This window comes from Empidonax traillii, unplaced genomic scaffold (assembly GCF_003031625.1).
Source record: "Empidonax traillii isolate 1590-97213 ecotype Southwest subspecies unplaced genomic scaffold, ASM303162v1 scaffold2197:size43726, whole genome shotgun sequence".
NCBI classification, from domain to species: Eukaryota; Metazoa; Chordata; class Aves; order Passeriformes; family Tyrannidae; genus Empidonax; species Empidonax traillii.
In genome coordinates, this window is record NW_020957390.1 from 18,254 (window position 1) to 38,962 (window position 20,709).

General features: G+C 56.9%; 1 protein-coding gene across 2 annotated transcripts; it reads right to left on the minus strand.

Moving 5' to 3' along the window:
- Positions 1-632: 632 nt before the first annotated feature.
- Positions 633-19,850, minus strand: PLEKHM1 (pleckstrin homology and RUN domain containing M1). 2 transcript variants are annotated; one of them, XM_027909529.1, is made up of 12 exons: positions 19,657-19,850; positions 16,236-16,327; positions 14,483-14,730; positions 12,495-13,121; positions 10,969-11,296; positions 8,528-8,768; positions 7,175-8,080; positions 5,499-5,644; positions 5,143-5,336; positions 4,630-4,693; positions 4,053-4,210; positions 633-1,424 (listed from the first exon to the last, which is right to left on the minus strand). In XM_027909529.1, the coding sequence occupies exons 2-12, from the start codon at positions 16,275-16,277 to the stop codon at positions 1,301-1,303; spliced, it is 3,078 nt and encodes a 1,025-aa protein (XP_027765330.1). In that variant the 5' UTR covers positions 16,278-16,327; positions 19,657-19,850; the 3' UTR covers positions 633-1,300. The 2 variants fall into 2 exon arrangements, with proteins under 2 accessions (XP_027765330.1, XP_027765331.1); XM_027909530.1 differs by lacking the exon at positions 19,657-19,850 and adding an exon at positions 18,988-19,127.
- Between the last annotated feature and the right edge of the window lie 859 nt (positions 19,851-20,709).

Here is a 20,709-nt window from a genome sequence, read left to right on the forward strand (position 1 = left end):
CGATTCACGGGGCCGGGCTCCACGGCGGGGCCGGGTGCCCAGCCCCCCGGCCCGGGAGAGGGCTGCTGGTGGGGCCCAGCCCGTTTCCTCCCCTCGGGCGGGCGGGAAGGGACGACGGCGGAGGGGACTCGCTGCTGCCCGACGAGGAAACGGCTCCTCGGGAGGTTCCTGCCGCAGGAAGGGCCCAGCCCCGGGGCTCAGCCGGGATCTGCGCTGCTGCCGGATCCGGCACGGCCTCCCCGGGCACAGGGATGGGGACCCCGTTAGGGGGGTCCCATGGGAGCTGCCGTGCCCTGGCTTTTGCCTCCACCCACCCCAGGGAGTCCCACCGTGCTGGTGGGCACACACCAAATCTTTCCGGCACCGGCATGGCGGGGGAAAGAACAACCGGAGAGGCTGAAACCGCTGGGGGAGCAGGTGGGAAGGAAAATTGGGCAGGGAGAAAAGGGAAGGGTCCCCCAACCACCCTGCAAAACCCCTGAGGATGGAGAACAGGCAGGGGGGATGGAGGACAGAGGAAAAGGGACAGGCAGCATCCCCGTTCCCAACCCTCCTCCCACAGAGACGTCGTGTCAGGTTGAACCTGTGATCTGGCCCCTGCTGCAGAGAAGGAAACCCAAAACCAGCTTCACTAGTTGTTAAATAAACTTTATTTTTGCACGGGGAGGGGTTAAAGGAAAAATAAAATTTCTCCCGAGGATGAGCAGCAGCAGGGGGGAGGAGCAGCCCGTGGCTCTCCCACGGCGCTGGGTGGGCTCTCTGAGCGGGAGATGCTCAGGGTGCCCACGGTCCCCCCCCCGGGCGCGCAGGTCCCTAAAGGCACAAGTGTCACTTTGTCCCCTCCCTGCGCGGCTCCCTCACCCCGGAGCAGCCCAGCTTGTGCAAAACCCCCCACGTAAAAAAATACCGGTTTTTCAGTAACGAACGTCTTAAAAAACTAGAGCTTTGATCAACGTCAGTTCTCCACATCCTTGACTGGAAATCTGGACTGACATCCGGGAAAGGCTGCTGGGTTCCACCGGGAGGGGACATTGGCACTAGGAGGGTGGTGGGGAGCAGCACCTGGTTAGTGTGAGGAGGGTTGGACCTTTCCACCCGCCCTGCTCAGCCCTGGGTGGGCAGAGGGTCCCAGAGGACCAGAGCCCCCATCCCACACTGTCCCTGTCCCCAGGGAAGGGCGGGGCGCAGGATGGGCTCCCGGGCAGGGGGTCTGTGCTGTGCCCCTCCTGCCATCCCCGTCCCCTGGGGCTCATCCGGCTGGATGAGAAGCCGAGGGCAGCGCTGAGGTCGGTGCTGGGGGCTAAAGGCTGGGCTCTGTGCTGTCCTCCAGCCGCTGCTGGTACCGCTGCCGGCGCTCACAGCGCGGGCACGACATGGCCCGGGCTTGGCAGTCCCGGTGGAAGACGGTTTTGCACTCGCTGCACCTGGGAAAACAGGGGAAAAAAAACACCCACTGTGTTGGTAACACCAGAGCAAACACCAAACTCCTCCCCCCAACCAAACCAGGCATCACTTCCCTATCTTGGGGTTCTCAGAGCCCCAGCCTGGCTCTGGCTCTGGCTCTGGCTCAGGAGGAGCCTTGAGTGCAGGAGCAGCAGCTGCTCGAGCAAAACATCCACCTCCAAGCCAGAAGGAGTGTCGTGGGTGCTGCTGGCAGCTGCCAGTGAGGGAGAGAGACCCAGTGAGGTCTGAGCTGAGGTTTGTGTCCTGCTCTCACAGCGGGGACAGCGCTGAGCGAAGCTTTGAAGGTGTGACAACCACCCCTGGAACAACGAACCCTGTGACAGTGACCCTGAGACACCAAACCCTGGACACTGACCCCTTGACACAGATCTCGTCCCCACTACAAGGGCTGAGCTCAGTTTTTGGGTTGTGATCCCCAGCTCCCCAGAGGCAGCAAAATGCTGCTCAGCCACATGCCAGCGGGGCAGCCGGATTTATCTGTCGGTGTGCAAATACCTGGTGCACAATCCATGTGTGAACAGCACCAGACACCTTAATTCCCCAAGGCACTCGTGGGAGCAGAGCAGCGAAACACCCGGCAGCGTCAGCAAAGGGACCGTGACATCACAGCCGGCATCAAACCCTGCTCCTGACAGGAGCTGCAAACCCCGAGGGACTCGGGATAGGGAAAGACTTGTGCATGGCCGGGAGGGATTTGGAATGGGAGATATGCATTTCCCCACTGGAATACACTGCATTTCCCCACTGGAATACACTTCTACTTGGCCTCTCCACGTTAGCAGCAGTGGTGGCTGCTCCCTGGGGGAGGTGGTAGTGGTGGTGGGGGATTTGGGAAGCCGGGGCTGGTTCCCAGGAGAGGTGACATCTCCTGCCTCCACCTGCCCGAGCCCCGGCGCAGGAAGCGCCCGAGCTGCAGGAGCCCTGGAGGGGGGGGGTCATTGTTTGAGGTGTCGCAGACACATCCTGCAGCGAGTGTTGGTGTGAGCCCGGGGCGGGCAGAGGGGCAGGAAGCTGGGTTTAGCTCCGCGAGGACGGCGGTCGAGCCGCTTTCCTGCTGCACAACCTCCTCCTCCTCCGTCGGGTGGAAAAAGAAAGACGTCAACGAAGTTCAGAGCTCGGCTTTGCGGGGCACGAGACCTCCAGCCGGCTGCCAGCCGGCTCAGCCACACATGCCGGCGCTTTCCAGAGCCTGGCTGCTCTTTTTCCAGGGAAAACGGGCCCCCTGGGGGTGTTGTTTTCTCGATAACGAGCTCGCTGCTGTGGCTGCAGCAGGGAGGGGAGTGAGCAGCGCTGCTCAGCCACCACGGAAATACAGCCACGAAACCCACGGATCCTTGCTATCCCTGGTATTTTCTGCAGGTTCTGGGAGTTGCTGCTCACTTTTAAGGGATTGCCAGGCAAAGTGAGGCCGTGCAGACCATCGGCCTGTGAAATCTCTCTGCCAGGATTGTGCTCAGTGCCAAATAGGATATGACAAGACAAGAGGAAACGGCCTCACGTTGCCCCAGGGGAGGTTTAGGTTGGATTTTAGGGAAAATTTCTTCAGGAAAAGGGTTGTCCAGCTCCGGCACAGGTTGCCCAGGGCAGTGTTGGGAGTCTCCCCCATCACTGGGGGGGTCCTAAAAGCTGTGTGGATGTGGCATTTGGGGACATGAGTTAGTGGTGGCCTTGGCAGTGCTGGGGAACGGTTGGACTGGATGATCTCAGGGGGCTTTTCCAACCGGAACAATGACATGATTCTATGAAATAACCATGGAGATGTGGATCTCTCTCCACCTCAAATGGAGCAGGCTCCTGGGCTGGAAGGGTTGGATACTGACTTCTTCAGCAAATCCCCCTCTACCACCCTCCCCCTGTCCCTGATTCCAAGTTCTGTCCAGCTTGCTGCATCCCAAGCCACAGCCGACCCTGCTGCAGGGCAGGTCCCTGCCTGTGAGGGATGGGAGCTCTTTGGGCAGAGGGAAAACTCCAGCGAGAGCCACTGTCACCCCTGTCCTAATGGGAACATCCTCAGCCTCCTCCCAGCACATTTGGCTTTGTTGCCCTGGCTGCCCCTGGATCCCTGGAAGCGTCCAAGGCCAAGCTGGATGGGACTGGGAGCAACCTGGGCTAGTGGAAGGTGTCCCTGCCCGTGTCAGGGGGGCGGAACTGGATGTTTTTTAAGGTCCCCTCCAACCCAAACCATTCTAGGATTCTATGAAATCCACGTCCAGGCACCTTTCCTCCCCCCTCCCTGGCCGTAGATAGGGGTAGGACGTCACTCTCACAACAACATGGGCAGCGCAAGGATGTGGCTCCCAACGGGGACGTGGCACGTGGGGACACAGCTCCCCACGAGGGCATGGGCACCAAAAAATGGTTCCCACAAGGATGAGAACACCACAGTGTGGTTCCCACGAGGATACACAACCACGTCAGAGCCACTCCCAGCTCACCCCGAGGCCACGTGCCTGGGAAGCGCAGACCCCCCCCCCAGAGGGACCTAAGGTCCCTCTGGGGGGGGGGTCTGCGCTTCCCAGGCACGTGGCACAAGCCAGGCCGTGCCCTCTGGAGTGTCCTGGCTTCAGGGGGACAGAGGGGAGGCTCACCTGGTGGTGGTGTCGAACTCGAAGGGGAAGATGATGTCGCTGCCGTTGCAGATCTGGCAGATGAAGCCGCGCTGGGTGCACAGGTCGCAGCTGTAGACGTGGTGGGAGGCGAACTGCAGCAGGGACTGCAGGAAGGTCTCAAAGACGCCGTCGGCGATCTGGTTGAGGGTGACATGGCGGGGGGGGAAGGGGGTCAGTGCGCTCTCCTGGAGCCCGGGTTTGGGCTGGGTCGCACTTGTTCTTGGGAGGTGCCACGCGAAGGCAAGGCTGTCCTCCCAAAAAACAACCTGCACCCAGGGACCCCAGAACACTAACAGCACCCACAACCCGCCAGGATGGGGCTCCTGGCTTCGGAACCACTGAAAAATCCAACTGTTGGAAACTGAAGAAGCACCATGTAGTGTCTCCACAGACCTCGAGGTGTCTTAACCAGCAAAACCCCTATTGGACGGGGCTTGGAGCAACCTGGGCTGGTGGAAGGTGTCCCTGCCTGTGGCTGGGGGTGGGACTGGATGGTCTTTAAGGTCCCTTCCAACCCAAAGCACTCTGTGATTCTGTGACCATGCAAAGCTCTCACCTGCCTCAGGTCAGCGACGCTGTATTTGTGGGGACACTCCAAGAGGTAATGCCTGTGATCAAGCCTGCAAAGAAGTACAGAGAGATGGTTTCCACCCCATCTCCAACAGCTTTGGAGCAAGGAGGTGCCTGGACAATGCAGATTCCCGAAGAAAACCACTGCAGAGCCTATTCTCCTATTGTGCCACACATCCCAAATCCTGCCACTGGAAATCGTGTGAGAGCATTTCAAAGGCGGGAGGGAAAAAAAGGAAAATAAATATCTCATCTATTTTCCCAGGTGTTTCCTGTCCAGCCAGAAGCTCCTCGGCCAGGAAGGTGTTTCCTGAGTCACAGCTCAGTGTGCTGACACAGACAACAGACGGACAACTCCTTAGGGCAGATGATAATGGAGTGAAAAACCAGCCTGTGCCTCTGCCTTGGCAGCACTGCTCTGACAGGGGGGGGAGGAGGAGAACCAGGAGGCCACGGGGGTGCAAAGAGCAGGGGAATGTCACCCAGAAAGGGACCTCACCGCTTGCTCAGCTCCTTCAGGGCGCCGCTGCGGCACATGATGAGGTAATCCCCCAGCAGCTTCAGCTGTTCCCTGCTCCGGAGGATCCGCCCCATCCTCTCCACGTGCTCGTAGAGGCTCTCGTTGACCAGCTTCAGGTCGATCAGGGGCTGGTTACGGATCTGGGACAGGAACTTCAGGGCCTGTTTGCACACCTGGGGCACACAGAGAGAGGGGGACAGGTGGGCACGGGCCGAGGAGAGGCCGGGAGAGGGGTCTGGGGTGGGCACCTCCACCCCAGGGAACACCCAGATGGACATTCTGGCAGATTCCGGAGCGTTCCCCTGCTCCCTGCACGGGCCCAGCCCAAGACTCACCCCTCGTTTGGTGAGGTCCCAGTTGTGGATGAGGCGGGAGGGAATCACCGTCTCGTCATCCCGGTGGCAGCTGTCGCAATAGTAGAGCCCGGAGAAGGCGCAGAGCTTGGGCTTGGCGAAGGAGAAGCCGATCTGCCTGGAGCAGCCTGAGGGGAGCAGGGAATGGCAGGGGCACCTGAGCCTGCACCCATCCCTGTCAGGATGGGGAGAAACTCTGGGGAGCGGGGAATGGAGCAAGGAGGTTTTGGGAATGGGGGGGGATCAGCTGAAGCACTTGTAGGATGTTCAGTGTGACATTCCCCAGGCCCCTCCCCGTGGATTCAAGACCATGATGGTTCAAAAGGCACCACTTCACTTTTGCTCCATAAAAAGAAGGCTGGACAATCCCTGAACCCAGTTTTATCCATCAAGTGGTTCAATTGTTTGGGTGTTGTGGTTTTGGTTTTTTTTTTTTTTAGGGAAAGTGAATTCTGGAAATATCCCAGTGAAGAAGGGAAGAACCTAAATCCCACCTGCTGCCATCACCTCCACCAGTGGCTTTGCTCTATTTTACCTTCACTCAGCCCTTTTCTTTCCTGCTGCCATACAGGGTCCCAAAACCTCCTCTTCCAGGGATGAAGTTATGCTGGATTAACCCCAAATCCCCTTTGTTATTGCAGCGGGGAATCCAGCTTGGCTTTGACACCCCATCTGTCACACTGGGGTGGCTGGAGCTCATCCCTCAAAAACATCCATGGAGATCATGTGCTGCTTTCTGAAGTTATAATGAAACCCAGCTTTTATTGCTCATTACCCTGAGATGGAAGGGAACACATCCCAGGCTGGGAGTGGGGTGAAAGCAGGGCAGGTAGATCCCTAAAGAAAACCTACACATAAAAACTGGAAATTTGTCTTTTTGGCTTGTTGCTTCCATCTGTTGGGAGGTGGAAGATGCAGGACAGAGCCTGGAGGGAAAGGCAGAGACCAAATAGACCAGAAAAAAGAATATATATGAAAAAAAAGGAGAGAGATTAAAAGAAAAAATCCCAATCTGCTGGAGGGTACAAGAAATATAATTGAGGCAGGAGAGAAATCTGAAATTTAATTAACTTAGCGAGGTAAAGAGCAAATTACACCTCCTGTGAAGGTCAGTGAGGGTGCCACCACCATTGCCCCGTGTGCCGAGAGGCGTCAGGGGAAGGGTAAATGATTGTTTTGCAAAATCAGCTCGTCACACCCATTGCAATCCCTGCTCCTGTGCTGCCTTACCGGAAAAACTGCTCTGGATTGCACTTTCCCCACAGGCTGCGGCCTCAAAATGCCCAGGAAGAGAGTCCTGGGCCTGTGGTCCAGCTGAGGTTGCTTCAATCCCAGTTCCCGACTGTCTGTACCAAAGGCACCTTAAATGGGAGTCCAGCAGCATCCCAGTGGGAGCTGGGCAGGGGTGGGATGGGGGTTGTGCCCACAGGACATCAAAGGTGCCACCAACTGGGGATGTGAAGCTCCACTGAGAGGCTTTAGTGCTCTGGATGGGGAAACCAGAGAAGCTGTGGCTGCCCCTGGATCCCTGCAAGTGTCCAAGGTCAGGTTGGACAGGGCTTGGAGCAACCTGGGCTGGTGGAAGGTGACCCTGCCCTTACAGGGGGTGTGGAATGAGAGGGTCTTTCAGATCCTTTCCCATCCAAACCAAACTGTACCTGCACAGATGAAGCTCTGAGAGTCCAGGCCCTTCTCCATGGGGATGGCCACCAGGTACTGCAGCAAGAAGCCGTTTTCCTTCACGATGTTCTTCAGGACGACCTGGGAGTGCCCATCCAAGCTCCCCCCCAGCGTCAGCGCCTCCTCCGCGCTCTCCAGGTAGGCCATGAGGGCCCTTCGGACCAACAGCCTCCAGGAAGCTGCTTCCTCTGCGTTCTCAGCCTGCAGCTTCAGCACAGCCTTGGAGGTGATCACCTTGAAGAACGCGGGGCCCCCCAGGCTCGTGTCGGGGAGGATGTCCTGGATGGTCTCTATGCCGTAACTGTTGCTTAGAATTTTGTCACTGTTCCTGATTTTAAAGCACTTCAGAGTTTCGAGGGACAGGGAAAAAACGAAAGGGACCCAGGTTTTGTCCACGTCCATGTACAGAACAGCCTCTTTTATGGCATCCAGCTCCGGCTGATGGGCTGGAGTCCAGTCCAAGCTGTTCCCGGGCATGTCACTGTGCTGGGGAGCAGCGGAGTCACCCTGGGCGGGCTGGGCTTCCCCTCCATCCTCGGCACACTCCAGAGTCTCCCACTCCTCCTCCTCCAGCTGCGGCCGGCACTTGTGCAGCGCCTCTCGGATCCTGTCCAGCCAGTCCTCGGCCTCGTCCCGAGAAGGGGCTCGCAGGTAGAGCCTCTTGCCCAGGAACACCAGCTCGAAGCGGCCGTCCGAGTGCGTCAGCGCCAGGGCCTCGCAGCGCAGCAGGGAGTGGCTCTCCACGCAGATCCGGTCCTCGTGGTCCAGGAAGAGCCGCAGCTCCAGCGGCGACAGCTCGCAGAAGAACTCCTTCCAGATCCCCATGGCCCCCCTCCGCTCCAGGTTGCCCAGCTTCAGGAGCCCTCGGAAAGGGTTGGAAAGACCTGGCGGGGGGGGGGAGGGGAAAGATGTCTCGGTTTAACAGGAAAAGAGGAAGAGAGAGAAAAGCCAAAGGGGGCTCAAAGCAAGCAACCCAGAGGCATGGCAGCTTGGAGAGCCTGTCCTGGAGGATGGTGGGATGGGGCAGGAGTTGGCAGGACCTTGGTCTCCACCATTTGTCCACCTGCATCTGGGTTTTGAGGCTGAGAATGAGTGGGATGGCACAAAGAAAAGGTGTCCTGAGGGTGGGCAAACCCTCTCCCCCTAAAGCCAGAGCCATCATGGGCTCAGCAATGCCTTGGGAAGCTGCTCCATTGCCTCCTGTGGCTCTCAGTGCTGCCACCAGCTCACACCAGCCAACAGCTGCTTCCCAAACAGCCCCTCACGACCCAGAACAATCCCTGAGCGCTGCCCAGGGCAGGCCCTGGGCGGAGGCAGGAGGTGGCACGTACCCATCTGCCGGCGGTGCACCACACTGAAGCCCTTTTGCTCCCGTTCTGGGGACATTTTGGGTTTCCCACTCTCTGAGGAGGGCACCGAGAGCCTCTCCAAGTCCAGGGCACTGATGAGCCCTGGGGCCAGCCCTTCGCTGTCCCCCTCGGGCCCGAAGCCGTTGGTGTCGGCCATGCTCCCGCTGCTCTCTCCCGGGGAAGGTCTGTAGAAATCATCCTCTGAGATCCAGCTTTTTCTTTTCTGTTAAAAAAATTAAATATATTCATTATCAACCTTACTGAACACCCTGTGCCCCTCAAATACACACGTCCATCAAGATCCCTCCTCGGGGGCTGCTCCTGCACAGACCCAACTCCAGGCACTGATGTGTGGGATCCAGTGGGAGGTTCCTCTGCCCATAGCAGGGGAGTGGAACAAGATGGGTTTTAAGGTCCCTTCCAACCCAAACCATTCCCTGACTCTCTGCTGGCCATTCCCAGGAAGATGGCTCTCCCTGCTCCCTCCAGTCAGAGAATGCTCCGTGGGACTGTGTCAACAGCTGGGAAATACTGGGATTCTATCCTGGTGGGATTAAAAATGCAAAATCAATCAGTTCCCTCCCCCTAAAATCACTGTGGAGGTAGAGCACATTCCCTGCAGTGACCACAGGCATTTGGGGTGTTCTGATGGAGGGTGTTCCAGGAGGAGCAGAGATGACGAGAGGTATAGAGAAGATGTCCAGGATGGCTCCCCAACACCCAGCCTGAGCCATGCAGGGGAAAAAATAAAGCAGAAGAAAGCAGAAGAAACTTTTGTCTTCTATGTCAGTAAGGGGATGAGACCCATGGGCAGAAGAAAACTTGGCTGTAACTTCTCCAGGAGTTCTCCTGGCTACAAGAATCATTAAGGCTGGAGAAGCCCTCCAAGATCATCGAGTCCAACCTGTGACTGATTCCCCTTTGCCAACCAGACCAGAGCACTGAGTGCCATGTCCAGTCATTCCTTGGACACCTCCAGGAATGGGGATTCCACCACTTCCCTGGGCAGAGCCCTTTCCAAAGCCTGACAACCCTTTCAGTGAAGAAATTGCTCCTGAAAGGAATAAGGTTTTGGGACAAGGTCCCTGAACAAACAGCAGTAGAAAAAAACCCAGCTCAGTGCCCTGGCACAAGGGAGCAGCATCCCTGCACTCAGGGCTGCATCCCACCAGGAATGTCCTCTCAACTTCCCTTCCCAGCTTTCCAAGAGCCTTTTATCCCGAATAACAAAGTAAGTGGCAGCACAAGAAGAGCTGTCACCACCCCGTGGCAGGATCATGGAGGGGGGGTGGTGGTGGTGGTGCAGCTCCTGCAGCTCCCGGATTACTCCCGGGGCAGGAATGCAGGTTGCTCCGTGAGTCATGGGAGAGCAAGGGGAATTTCCTGTTGACACAGTATGTTATACATAGATTAGGTCAGACTGGCTCAAGGCCACGAGGAAGCAGCGGAAACGGGATAAGCGGGAGGGAACTGAAAGGAGCAGAGAGCAGGAATGGTTTGGGGGGGGGGGTACAAGGTACATCTTACCCTCACCAGGGTGGAAAGGATGGGAACCAGGATGGGAACAATGGGAACCAGGATGGAAAAGTCAGTAACAAATTAGACAGAGGAGGAGGCTGTTCAAAGAGTTTCCTAAGAGCAAAAGTGAGTGGATGTGGATCAGCTCCGTGTGGCAGCAGGGGAAATCCGCCGCTGCTCAAGCCCAACACCCGGGAATGCCATCCTGCTCTGGGAACAGATGTGCTGCAGGAGGGTTTTTCCGCTGGGAAACTACTTTGTTTCCTGTCCAGTCAACCCCTTTCCTCCTCTTACGTGGACCATAAAGGAAGCAAAGTCCCCATGAGAACCTCGATTCCGGGGCTGTTTTATCTCTTGCACACAGCCCATGGCGAGATTTGTGTGAGAGCTCATCCCTCCCCAGATATCCTTAACAAACTTCCTGCTGCAGCCGCTCCTGGAGAGGGATGACTGACAGGCCAGGCAGGGCTTCAAAGGCTTTGGTGTCTCTTTTTACCAGAGAATACAGGCTTTGATCCAGTTTCTCCCAGAGCAGCTGCATGGATACTACTCCACAGAGTCCAGGAAGATGCTTGTGGAGTGGGAAGCATCACTGGCAACCAGGTGGGAGCAGCACAGAAGATGGGAGTTTGGAGAAATCCATCCCTGGAAGTGTTCAGTGCCAGGTTGGGTGGGCTTGGAGCAACCTGGTCTAGTGGAAAGTGTCCCTGCCCATGGCAGGGGGTGGGAACTGGATGAACTGGATGATCTTTAAGGTCCCTTCCAACCCAAACCATTCTGGGATTCCCTAATTCTATGAAACTGCTGCCTACTCAGAAACCCTCATGAGTTATGTTTCTCCTTTTCCATTGGGTTGGGGAGCAAAACACCAAGGAGATGGGAAGGGAAGGAGCTGTAAGACCTACCGGACAGCCCAGCAGCGGAGAGAGCAGGTACTCGGCCGTGGGACTCCGGACTGCCAGGCTGCCCTCGCCGCTGCCGCTCTCTCCTCTGCTCAGACCATCCCTCCGTGGGGCTGGAATGCTGGCTGTGCCACCAGCATCTCCATCCTCATGGCTGGTTGGTGCTGTGTCACCTGCTGGAGCCGAGTTGTCGGTGCTGGGGGGTGATTCCTGGTGCGTTCCGGGGGTCGGTGCCGGGGGGCCCGCGGGCGGCCGGGGGGAGCAGCCCAGCACGCTGGGGACCAGCCGTCCCTCTGGGCTCGGCCTGGCTTTGCTGAACTCGGACAACACCCTTGAAAGGGAAAAAGGATTGGTCTGAATGTAGATGCCCACGGTCAAAACCTGTAAACCCCCCCCCCAAGTTGTTGTAAATTATAACCATGTAGAAAGGGCTCGGCAGCACTGCCGGCCTCCACGGGCTGGCAGCATGGCACAGCTAGAAAATCCCAGTGATGCCAGCAGAAAAATGTGGGATTTGTGCCCCACAGAGCAGCGTCAGCCCCATGGCACGGCAGCAGGACCCTGCCTGATGGGAGCATTCCCCAGTTACACACATATGAAGGGGTTTGATTCGATGGGTGCAGGGAGTGCCGGGTGCTCCCACAGCCCCAGCCCCACGAACGGCTCCTGGATGTGAATCCAGCCTTGCACCATGTGCCAAATTTCAACTGTTTTCGTTAATGAGCAGTTAATAGTGGAGCCTGGCCAGAGGAGTGGCTGTTCCCATGGCCCCACTTCACTGCCAGCCCCAGAATTAAACCAGCCCAGGATTAAAAACTTGAAACAGCATCTCCATCACGAGTTTAATCCAATCAAGGCAGGTTTTTCCATGACTACTGGAAGATGCAAAATCCTGGAAGTAAGGAATGATGCTGTTATAGATGGGGCAGCACAGCCTGCAGCTCTAAACCCTCCTGAAGACCTTCACTGGGAAGAGGCATCACCCCGAGGCTGGGCCCCCTCAGAGTCACATTTTAAAGGTGGCACGGAAAATATTTACCGACTACTCAGAGCTTATATAACCCTGGAAACCTTTGTGCTGGATGCTTGGCAGGAATAAATCACAAGGATGACAAACCAACAACCTCCCTCCTCTGAATGATCTGCAGAAGCTGCAAATTATAACCCTCCCTGTGACCAAACTCATTTCTTTCCCCTCACGGAAAGCCCTGGAGCAACCCCCAGCATGCACCAGGGAGATGTGACATTCCTGAAACCAAGGAGCAGCATTTTTCTGACGTTTCTGCCCTGCTAAGGAGGACACACACACACTTCAGTGGCCACGAGCTCATTTGCAGTGGCAGCAGGGGCTCAGCGAGCTGTGCCGAGCGGTTCATAAAAACAACGAAGGCCCTTTCCAGGAGGGGAAAAAAAAAATAACTCGTGAAAGAAAACCAGGGAAAAAGGCTTCCTTCTTACAGAGAGAGAATAACGAGAGCCCGGAGAGGGTTAAAAACCCCTCTGGAGAGGAGAGCCGGGGCAGGACTCACTCTTGCAGTGACCTGTCCAGGTCCTCGGCGGTGGCCGTGCCCAGGTCGGAGTCGCAGGACAGCGGCTCCTCGCCGCGCTCGGGGCTGCGGGTGCAGGGGGCCGGCGGGACGCTGTCAGAGCCCAGGCTGGAGGAGAGCTGGGACGAGCTGGTGGTGTTCAGGCTCAGCGAGGACGACGTCAGCTTGATCTTGCTGCCGGCTTTGCCGATGGGCAGCGCCGAGGGCTGGATCTCGATCTCGTCCGACCCCGACGACTGCGAGATGGAGCCCAGCGACGCTTTCCTGCGGGGCTCGGACGTGAGGGGCTCCAGCAGCTCCGAGACGGGACACAGGCCCGACAGGGACAGAGGGGTGATGGTCCACTCGTTCAGAACTGCTGATTTATAGGACAGCTCGAAGGTTAGCGAGGATAAACCCTGCAAGTAGCAGAGGAGAAACTCGCACTCCTCGGGATCCAGGAGCAGAGCGGGCGCTTGGTAGTACTCGGAGAGCCGGGAGCGATCCCGCAGGAGCAGCTTCAAGTAACACTCCATGAGCCCATCATTCAGTGCCAGCCTCAGCCAGGCACGGCAGCGACCCACGTCTGTGTTGATAAACATGAGCTGTTCCAGCTCCGAGACAATATTCCTGGGGAAAAGGGGGACAGAGAACAGAACAGGACGTGAGCGGCTCCATTTTAGGTCCATCATGGGGCACAGGAGGAGCAAAGCCTCCATCAGGAACTGCCCAGCCTGCTCTGCTATGGGGAGTTTAGAAGCTGGGATAAAACAGGCTGTGGAAAATCTCTTTCCTTCGTGGAAAATGTGGTTTGCCATGGAGAAAAGTAGCTCCTGAATGCCCCAAAGCTAAATATGTTGGTTAGGACTCAAGGCAGCCCTTAGGTGCCTCAGTTTCTTCTCCTCTCTCTGGCTGGAGGCATCTCCCACCCATTGCTTGCCCTGGACCAAGGATGGAGAGCGAGGAATTCCTGCTGTCCCTGCACATTAGTGGGGTTTGTGCTGGCTGGATCCTCCTTGGTGACAACCACGCGTCTAAATCCTCACTTCAAATTTAAAAGCAGCCAAAACACAGTGAAAACTGCTGTGGCAGCCCCAGAAAAACAACCTGGCTTGCGCTGAGCTCCTCAAGCAATCTCAGCCTCCGGAATTCAACTGTTCTTCCCTAAAATCCAACAGCGACACCACGGTCCCTGATCCTGCCTGCTCCCAGCTCATACTGGCACCAGAGACTCCTCAAAAACCAGGGCAAAAGTTTTGTAAGACTTCTTTTTTAATCTGTCTCTCAAGACAGAAGAAAAAAACCTTCAAAGGGCACAAAAATATCCCCTGTAGAATCTGAAAGAATTATTTTCATCCGCTCTTTCATAATTCAGGAGTCGGTGATGGAGCTGGAAGAGGCTTTCAGAACTACTTGTGTGTGGGCTGTTATTTACTGTGGGAGAACTCAGCTTAGGGAGTGGCTCAGAAAAACCCCAGTAAATAGTAGTCACCCAGAAAGACCTCCTCAAAGGCTGGCTGGGATGTGGGGGAACGGGGCCAACCAGCCCCAGTAGATCCAGGTCAGGAGAGAGATCAGATCCCCGCATGTGCATCCCATAACTGGCAGTCACTGGGGCTCCACGGGGGACCTGGAACCCCCACATACAGCCTGGCACCCAAAAATAAATAAGAAAGGGGTGTATCTTCACAATTTCATCCCTCCACTGTCTGAGGACATCAGTTCACCTCCAGCACATGCTGAGAGGGGCCATAGGGGTCCCAGCCCCTCTCGACACCGCAGGGGCTTCGCTCTCCTACCTCCCACCCCCTGGGCAGCCCCCAAACCCCTGTGAGAGCATCTCTTCCCCAAACTGAACGGACTGAGCATGCAGGATGGGGTAGAGATGCACTGAGCCATCTTGCTGCCCACCATTCCCTGAATTTTACCGCACCAAAGACAAGGGCTGAACGCGAGCGTGCAAACCCCTTTCAGCGGCAGCAGGCACTCACCGATGGGTGATGCTCTTCAGCAGGCCCCAAAAGACCGGCTGGGGAAGGGGTCCTCGACCCCCTGATTTCTTCCCTTTCCCCCCACTCTGTGCCTTGATGTGCTTGGCCTTCAGCCCACACACAAAAACAGCTTCCAGGGCGCTGCAGAGCGTGTTGGCGTTGCCGTCATCGCTGGTGACGACGGCGTCCGAGCTCACGTACTGCTTCTGCAGAGCCTTGATGGCATTCACCAGCTGCTTCTTGATCAGCTGAAAGGCAGGAGGTGCGTGTTTGGACCGTAAAAAGAAAATGATTAGGAAGGATTTCGTGTAAAAAGGGCTCAGAAGCAGCAAGGCTCCCTCACAGCAAAGCACCACTCGATTACTGCCTCATCCTCTGCAGTGGCTGAACTGGGAGCATTGTAGCTGAGGTGGTCAAGCTGGGGACTCACACTCTTGGCATTACAGTTCATTTAGCTTGTTTTGTTTAAAAAAATAATAATTAATGCAGTGTGGTGGTGTTTCAGAGCTGGGGCTGCCTTGGGAGCGCGTGGTGCTTCCTCTGCAGGCAGCAAATGGCTTAAGGGGGTAGGGAAGGCACTTTCTCGGGGGAAACGAGAGGATTAAGTAAGTGTGGGTGAGAAAGGAGAAGCTCAGAGGAGGGAACAGAGCCCCTGAGCTCGTGCAGGTCAGCCCAAGCAGCATGTGACATGTGACACGCCGACGGGTCCCACCAGCAGAAATCAAAGCCATCGACCTCGCCGGCCGTGCTGGTTCAACCTCAGGCACTGCTGGGGATGGGCCCCCAAAACAGAGGGGTTTGGAAGGACCTGGGGGGTTCAGCTGCTGCCTTTGAAGAGTCTCAGCAGGTTCTGAAGCTGGAACTTGGGGAATTTTACCTTCCAGCAGCTTTGCTTCCCTCTCCCACCAGTCAAAAGCAGGAAGTTCAGTGAATTTAACAATTTTACGCTGGTGGAGAGGATTTTTTTCCTCATGCAGCTGGGTGTCTCAACCCACCTTATTTCAAATCCAGGTTGTGTTTCCAAGCAGGCACTTGGAAAACACCACAAATTCCTCTGGGGCCCCACCATGTTTCAGCATCAGGCAGCATTCCAGGCAAACGCTGAACATTCCCTGACCAGGGCTTGCGCAGATTTTGACTCGAGCCCGGGTTTGCTGCACAAACCCATATTAAATTTCCAGCCTGGGATATTTTTTTTCAGCATCTAAATAAGATCTCCAGCAGCTGGAGCTCAAGGACAACAGCGGGGGGGGAGTGTGTCCCTTACTGAGGTGCTGTTTTCCAGCTTCCCCCCCTAATCTGCTGGCCCAAGGAAGGAGCACCACGGGCTGAGAGGATTAAAGAGTGCAAATGATTTTATCAGTCACACACAGAGCCAACCTGCTGTGGGATGAATTAAACACTCAGGTTTAACAGCCGCTGTTGATATTGTTAAACGTGTTTAAACTCCCAAAGTAGGGTGAAAAGACCCCCAAAATGGGGGGGGTGACAACACCCCTTCACCCAGGTATCAGGGCTGAGCACCTTCCCTGCCCCACGTGGGGTCTTGCAAAGCCCTGGTGTGACTTAACCCACACACATCTTATTTCCTTTAATCCCCCAGCCCAGACAAACCATCCCAATCCCAATATAAACCATCCCAATCCCAGCTGGCACAACCCACAAGTCCCACCACGTCCCCAGCAGTGACTGGAGCTGCACTGGGCAGTACCTGCAGCTATGTGGGGAGCACTGGGGGTGGGGTCTGGCTCACCTGTATGGCTTCCTTGGGATCATCAGGGTGGCTGGAATGCATCTCCACTGCTGCTGCCGCTCCCGGTGCCGGGCGCTGCCTTCACATGTCACCTGGGGACGAGGAGGAGATGTCTGAGCACCCAGGGGGGTTACACCCGATTCACCTGCCAGGTGAAGGGCTTCTGGTGCCACACAAAAGGGGTGGATCATGCACCGAGGAATTCTGCAGGTGCTCACGGCCAGGATGCTGCTGGATCCGAGCTGGGAGTGAGCTGCGACCTCGTGAAAAGGCACCACCACTTTCCAGGGACCGGGAGAGTTTTGGGCAAAACAGAGCACGGCCAAGAGATTGGGAGGGAGTAATTAACCCCTGCGAGGTTCCAGCAGGCAGCCCCCAGGCTGGGTGAGCTGCCAGGCAGGTCCAGCCAGTGGCACCACACGCAGGGCCAGGGACTGCTGCCCTTCTCCCTGTGCCACCCGCAGTGCCTGAGCCTGAAGGACGGCACCCAAAAACCACGGGAGTGGCATGAGGTGGCCTGGACAAGGGGGTGTCACCCCCCAGCAGGCTGTGGGGAGCTGTGAGGAGGAGGAGGAGCAGCAAGCCCCATCCAACCTGGCCTTGGATGCTTCCAGGGATGGGGCAGCCACAGCTTCTCTGGGCAACCTGTGCCAGGGCCTCACCACCCTCATGGGTAAGAATTTCTCCCCAGTATCCAATCTGAATCTCCTCTTTTAGTTTAAACCCATTCCCCCTTTTCTTGTCACTCTCCACCTTTTTTCATAAGCCCCCTTAAGCACTGGAAGGCTGCAGGTTCTCCATGAGGCAGGTAAACCCCAGGACTTTCCCACTCTGGGGGGTGCAGATGCCAGGGCTGCTCTGAAGCTTTGGTGGGAGACAGAGAAAAACCAGTGCCCTCCCACTATGGGAAACCCTGGAAAACCAGATGTGAGCAGGCAGTGGCAGCCTGGCCGGGTCACCTGCCACTGCAAGGGGTTTGCAGACAACAAGGGACCTTTGACTTCTGACTCTTGGCTTCCTGCCCTGTTCCTCTCTGGGAGCCATTAGCCAAAACTGAGCTGTGCCTGAGAGCAGAGCACGTGGCTGCCAGAGACACCCATGGCACAGCTGGATCCCTGACCAAAAACCATGGATCCCAGCATGGATCCCAGCATGGATCCCAGCACGGAAAAGGGTCCAAGAGCTGCTCCAGCACCTGCTACTGCCTGAAGTTTCCTAAGGATGTGAGAGGCTGCAGGAGGAATTTATTCACAGAATTCCAGAATTGTTTGGGTTGGAAGGGACCTTAAGGATCATCCAATTCCACCCCCTGCCATGGGCAGGGACACCTTCCACTAGCCCAGGTTGCTCAAAGCCCTACACTTTGGATATGCCCCTGGCAGACAATGGCCTTGGAATGGGCACTGATGTTTTAGGTTTTATTTCCAAGCCAACACAAAAATCCCAGAGCTTTCCCTGAGCAGAGCTGATGACATCAACCTGTCCCTCTCCTGTCAAGCCTGGGCAGAACTGTGCTTCACTGAGCAGCTCCTATGTGGCCATGGCCAGTCCCAAGGGCAGTGGTGGTCCAAATCCAGAGCAGTTTAAACCCAGAGAAGCCCAACTCCAGAGCAGTTTAAATCTGCCCAGAACAAGAGCAGCCCCTGCAGGTACCCCACCAGCCAGACCTGCTGGAAGCAGCAGGACAAGAGCTCTTTGGGGCCAAACCCTGGATTGATCCTCAGTGTTTCCAAAGTTCACAGGCCATTTCAGAGAAAAGGAAACTGTTTTCGCCACAACTTGTCATAAGATTTCCTCCCCTTGGGTTGCAACACAGAAATGGGAGAGTGCAGGGATTACAGGGAAGTTGACCTCTGGCTCAGAGGCTGCTGGGGGGTTTGGGGAGCGAGGGAACCCCTAAGTGGCAGCAGTGGTTGGTGAGGACAGGAGGGAGCCATCCCCATCTCTGCCCTCCATCCAGGAGGCTCTGGCTCTGGACAACCCCTGCCCCTTTTCCCACCACATCCTGCTACGCCCTGTGAACACGAGACACATCCCACCTGAGACACTGAGGGTGGGAGAAGATCCGAGGGTGGGCATAGAGTGGCATGTCTCATGCCCAGAGAGGTGTTTCAGCTCCAGCACTGCAGCCACCACCCTGTGCTCTTGGCATCAGCCACCCTGACATCCTGAGCCGGTCGCAGGGAAAGGGGTGACAGCGGTGGTTTTGCCAAGACCTCGCCTAAGTTTTACAAAGCGGGTGTCATTCCTCAAAAAGACATTTTCCTGTGCCAGCACCACCTCTCCCAGCAACTGAAGGAGGCGAGACACTGAGGACACCCGCTGCCTTCCTCACAGGACTCTCCACTCCCACCACGACCAGTCCAACCAGTTCGCTCCAGCACCACGAATCCACGCGGCACCACTTAATGTTGGGGCAACATTTTCCTGATTAATGAGTGCAAGGAACCAGCTCCAAGGTAGATTTCACCCGAGACTCGTGTTGGGAGGAAATTTGGGAACACGGGGAAGTCGGATTGGCAGCCCTGGCACTGTCTCTAGAAGGAACCAGGGGGCTCTGGAGCAGATCCTGGACAGCCACGGCTGTTCCTTGTGATCTTGGAAGCTTAAGAGACAGGATGGACGTGCAGACACAGACAAGGCCATCTACAGCAGAGAAAACCCATGAGGTTTCCCAGCAGTCACCACCCCCGCAGCTCGAGTGAGAAATCAAACAAGTGAGGAACAGCCCCAGAGAAGGAGTTTGACCTACCGAGGAGGAGAGACGGTGGCGCAAGGGCAGAGCTGCTGCTGTCCCAAACTGCTGCAAAACAACCAGATTCTTTGAGATTCTTGCTGGAATCAGTCAAGCTTTGTGGCAGCAGAGGCAGAGCCCCCCGTCCCAGAGCTCGGCTCCTCGGTGTCCCAAGAAGTGAGTTATAAATAAACAGCAGGTCACTGCCTGTGCTCAGCGGGTGGAAAACAACAGCCCACGACGGCGGCGTGAGCCGGTGACTCAAGGCCTGGACACGGGGCCAGTCATTTTCCAAGCACGAGGGCTGTGCCAGTCACCTTCTGCCCCCAGGACACGGGGGCTCTGACGGGATGGGGGGTCCTGTCCTCCCACACAGCTTCTGCATTCCACCCCAGCCACGCTAAACACATAAGCTGAGCCCAGGCAGAGGCAGCCTGGGAGCAGGGGAGGCAGCTGGCATGGCTGGTGGGGTGGCCGGGTGGAGGATAAAACCTTAGAAACAGGTTGGCAAGGTTTAGGGCAGGGCAGGTCACCCTCACGGTCTAACTTTGGCTCCTTCCCTGCACCCAGCCTGGCCTGAGGCAGCGCTGCTGCGATTCCCAGGGCAGGAACACAGGCCTGGCACGAGGAACAGGTCCATCACACCACCCTCATCCCCACCGAACCATCTCCTCGCAGCTCACAAACCTGCTGGTGGCCAGGGAAGCGTCATCACCGATGAACCCGCCGAGTTCTGCCCCGCAGAAGCTCAGGAGCAGCCGGGGCAGGAGGAGCAGCCACGGAGATCCCAGCCTGGATGGTGACACTGCGCTTCCCAACACTCCAAGCCGGGAATTCCCTTCAACCTGTTGCCTACTCCTGCACCAGGCTAGGATTTGCTGGAGCAATTCCGAGGGAGCTGCCGGGCAGGGGCAAAGCGGGTCCTGAAAGCCCCAGCGTGTCGAGGCGAGGTGTTCCCAGATTTAACACTCCCAGTTTTTGTGTCCCTTTGGATTCCCGGTGCTGCAGTTTCCCAGCTGGTTTTCCCGGTGCCATCCAGCACGGCGGGGGGTTCGCATCCGTCAGGATGGGAGATGGGAAGGGTCACTGGAAGGGAAGGCAACAAGGAAACGACTTTTTAAACTCTGTGTTTCCACAAGAACTACCCAGAGCTGGTCATTTTTCGTGAAAAAAACGCTGTTTATTGAGGATGGAATGCCCGATAAACCAGGGAAAGCTGCAGGATCCCACAGGCAGTGGGATCTCAGGCAGGTGGAGGAACAGGCCAAGAGGTTTGGGGTGTCAGTGCCGCTGGGAGGGGATTGAGGACCAGGCACCAGCCCGCTGTGGGACCCCAGGGAAGGGTGCACCTCACCTGCTGCCACCCTACCCTAACCCTGACCTGTGTGGGGCCTGGCACGGGTGGGCTGCAGGTCTGGGGGGTGTTGGGTGGGGGGACATTGGACCCTGCCCAGGGAGGAGCAGGCAGGGCTGGTATGGGGAAGGGTCAGTGGCCATGGGGAGCTGGAGGAGGGGGAAGTGTTTGCTTGCACTACTCTGCACCCCCCCACTCTGCACCCCATCAGACACCTCATCACCCTGTACCCTACGGCCCTCACCACCTGCACCCCTCGTCAGACCCCTCATTACCCTGCACCCCCCTGTCAGACCCCCATCACCTGCACTCCCTGTCAGACCCCCATCACCTGCACTCCCTGTCAGACTCCTCACCCCGTGCCCCCATCGCTCCGTGCCCCTTGT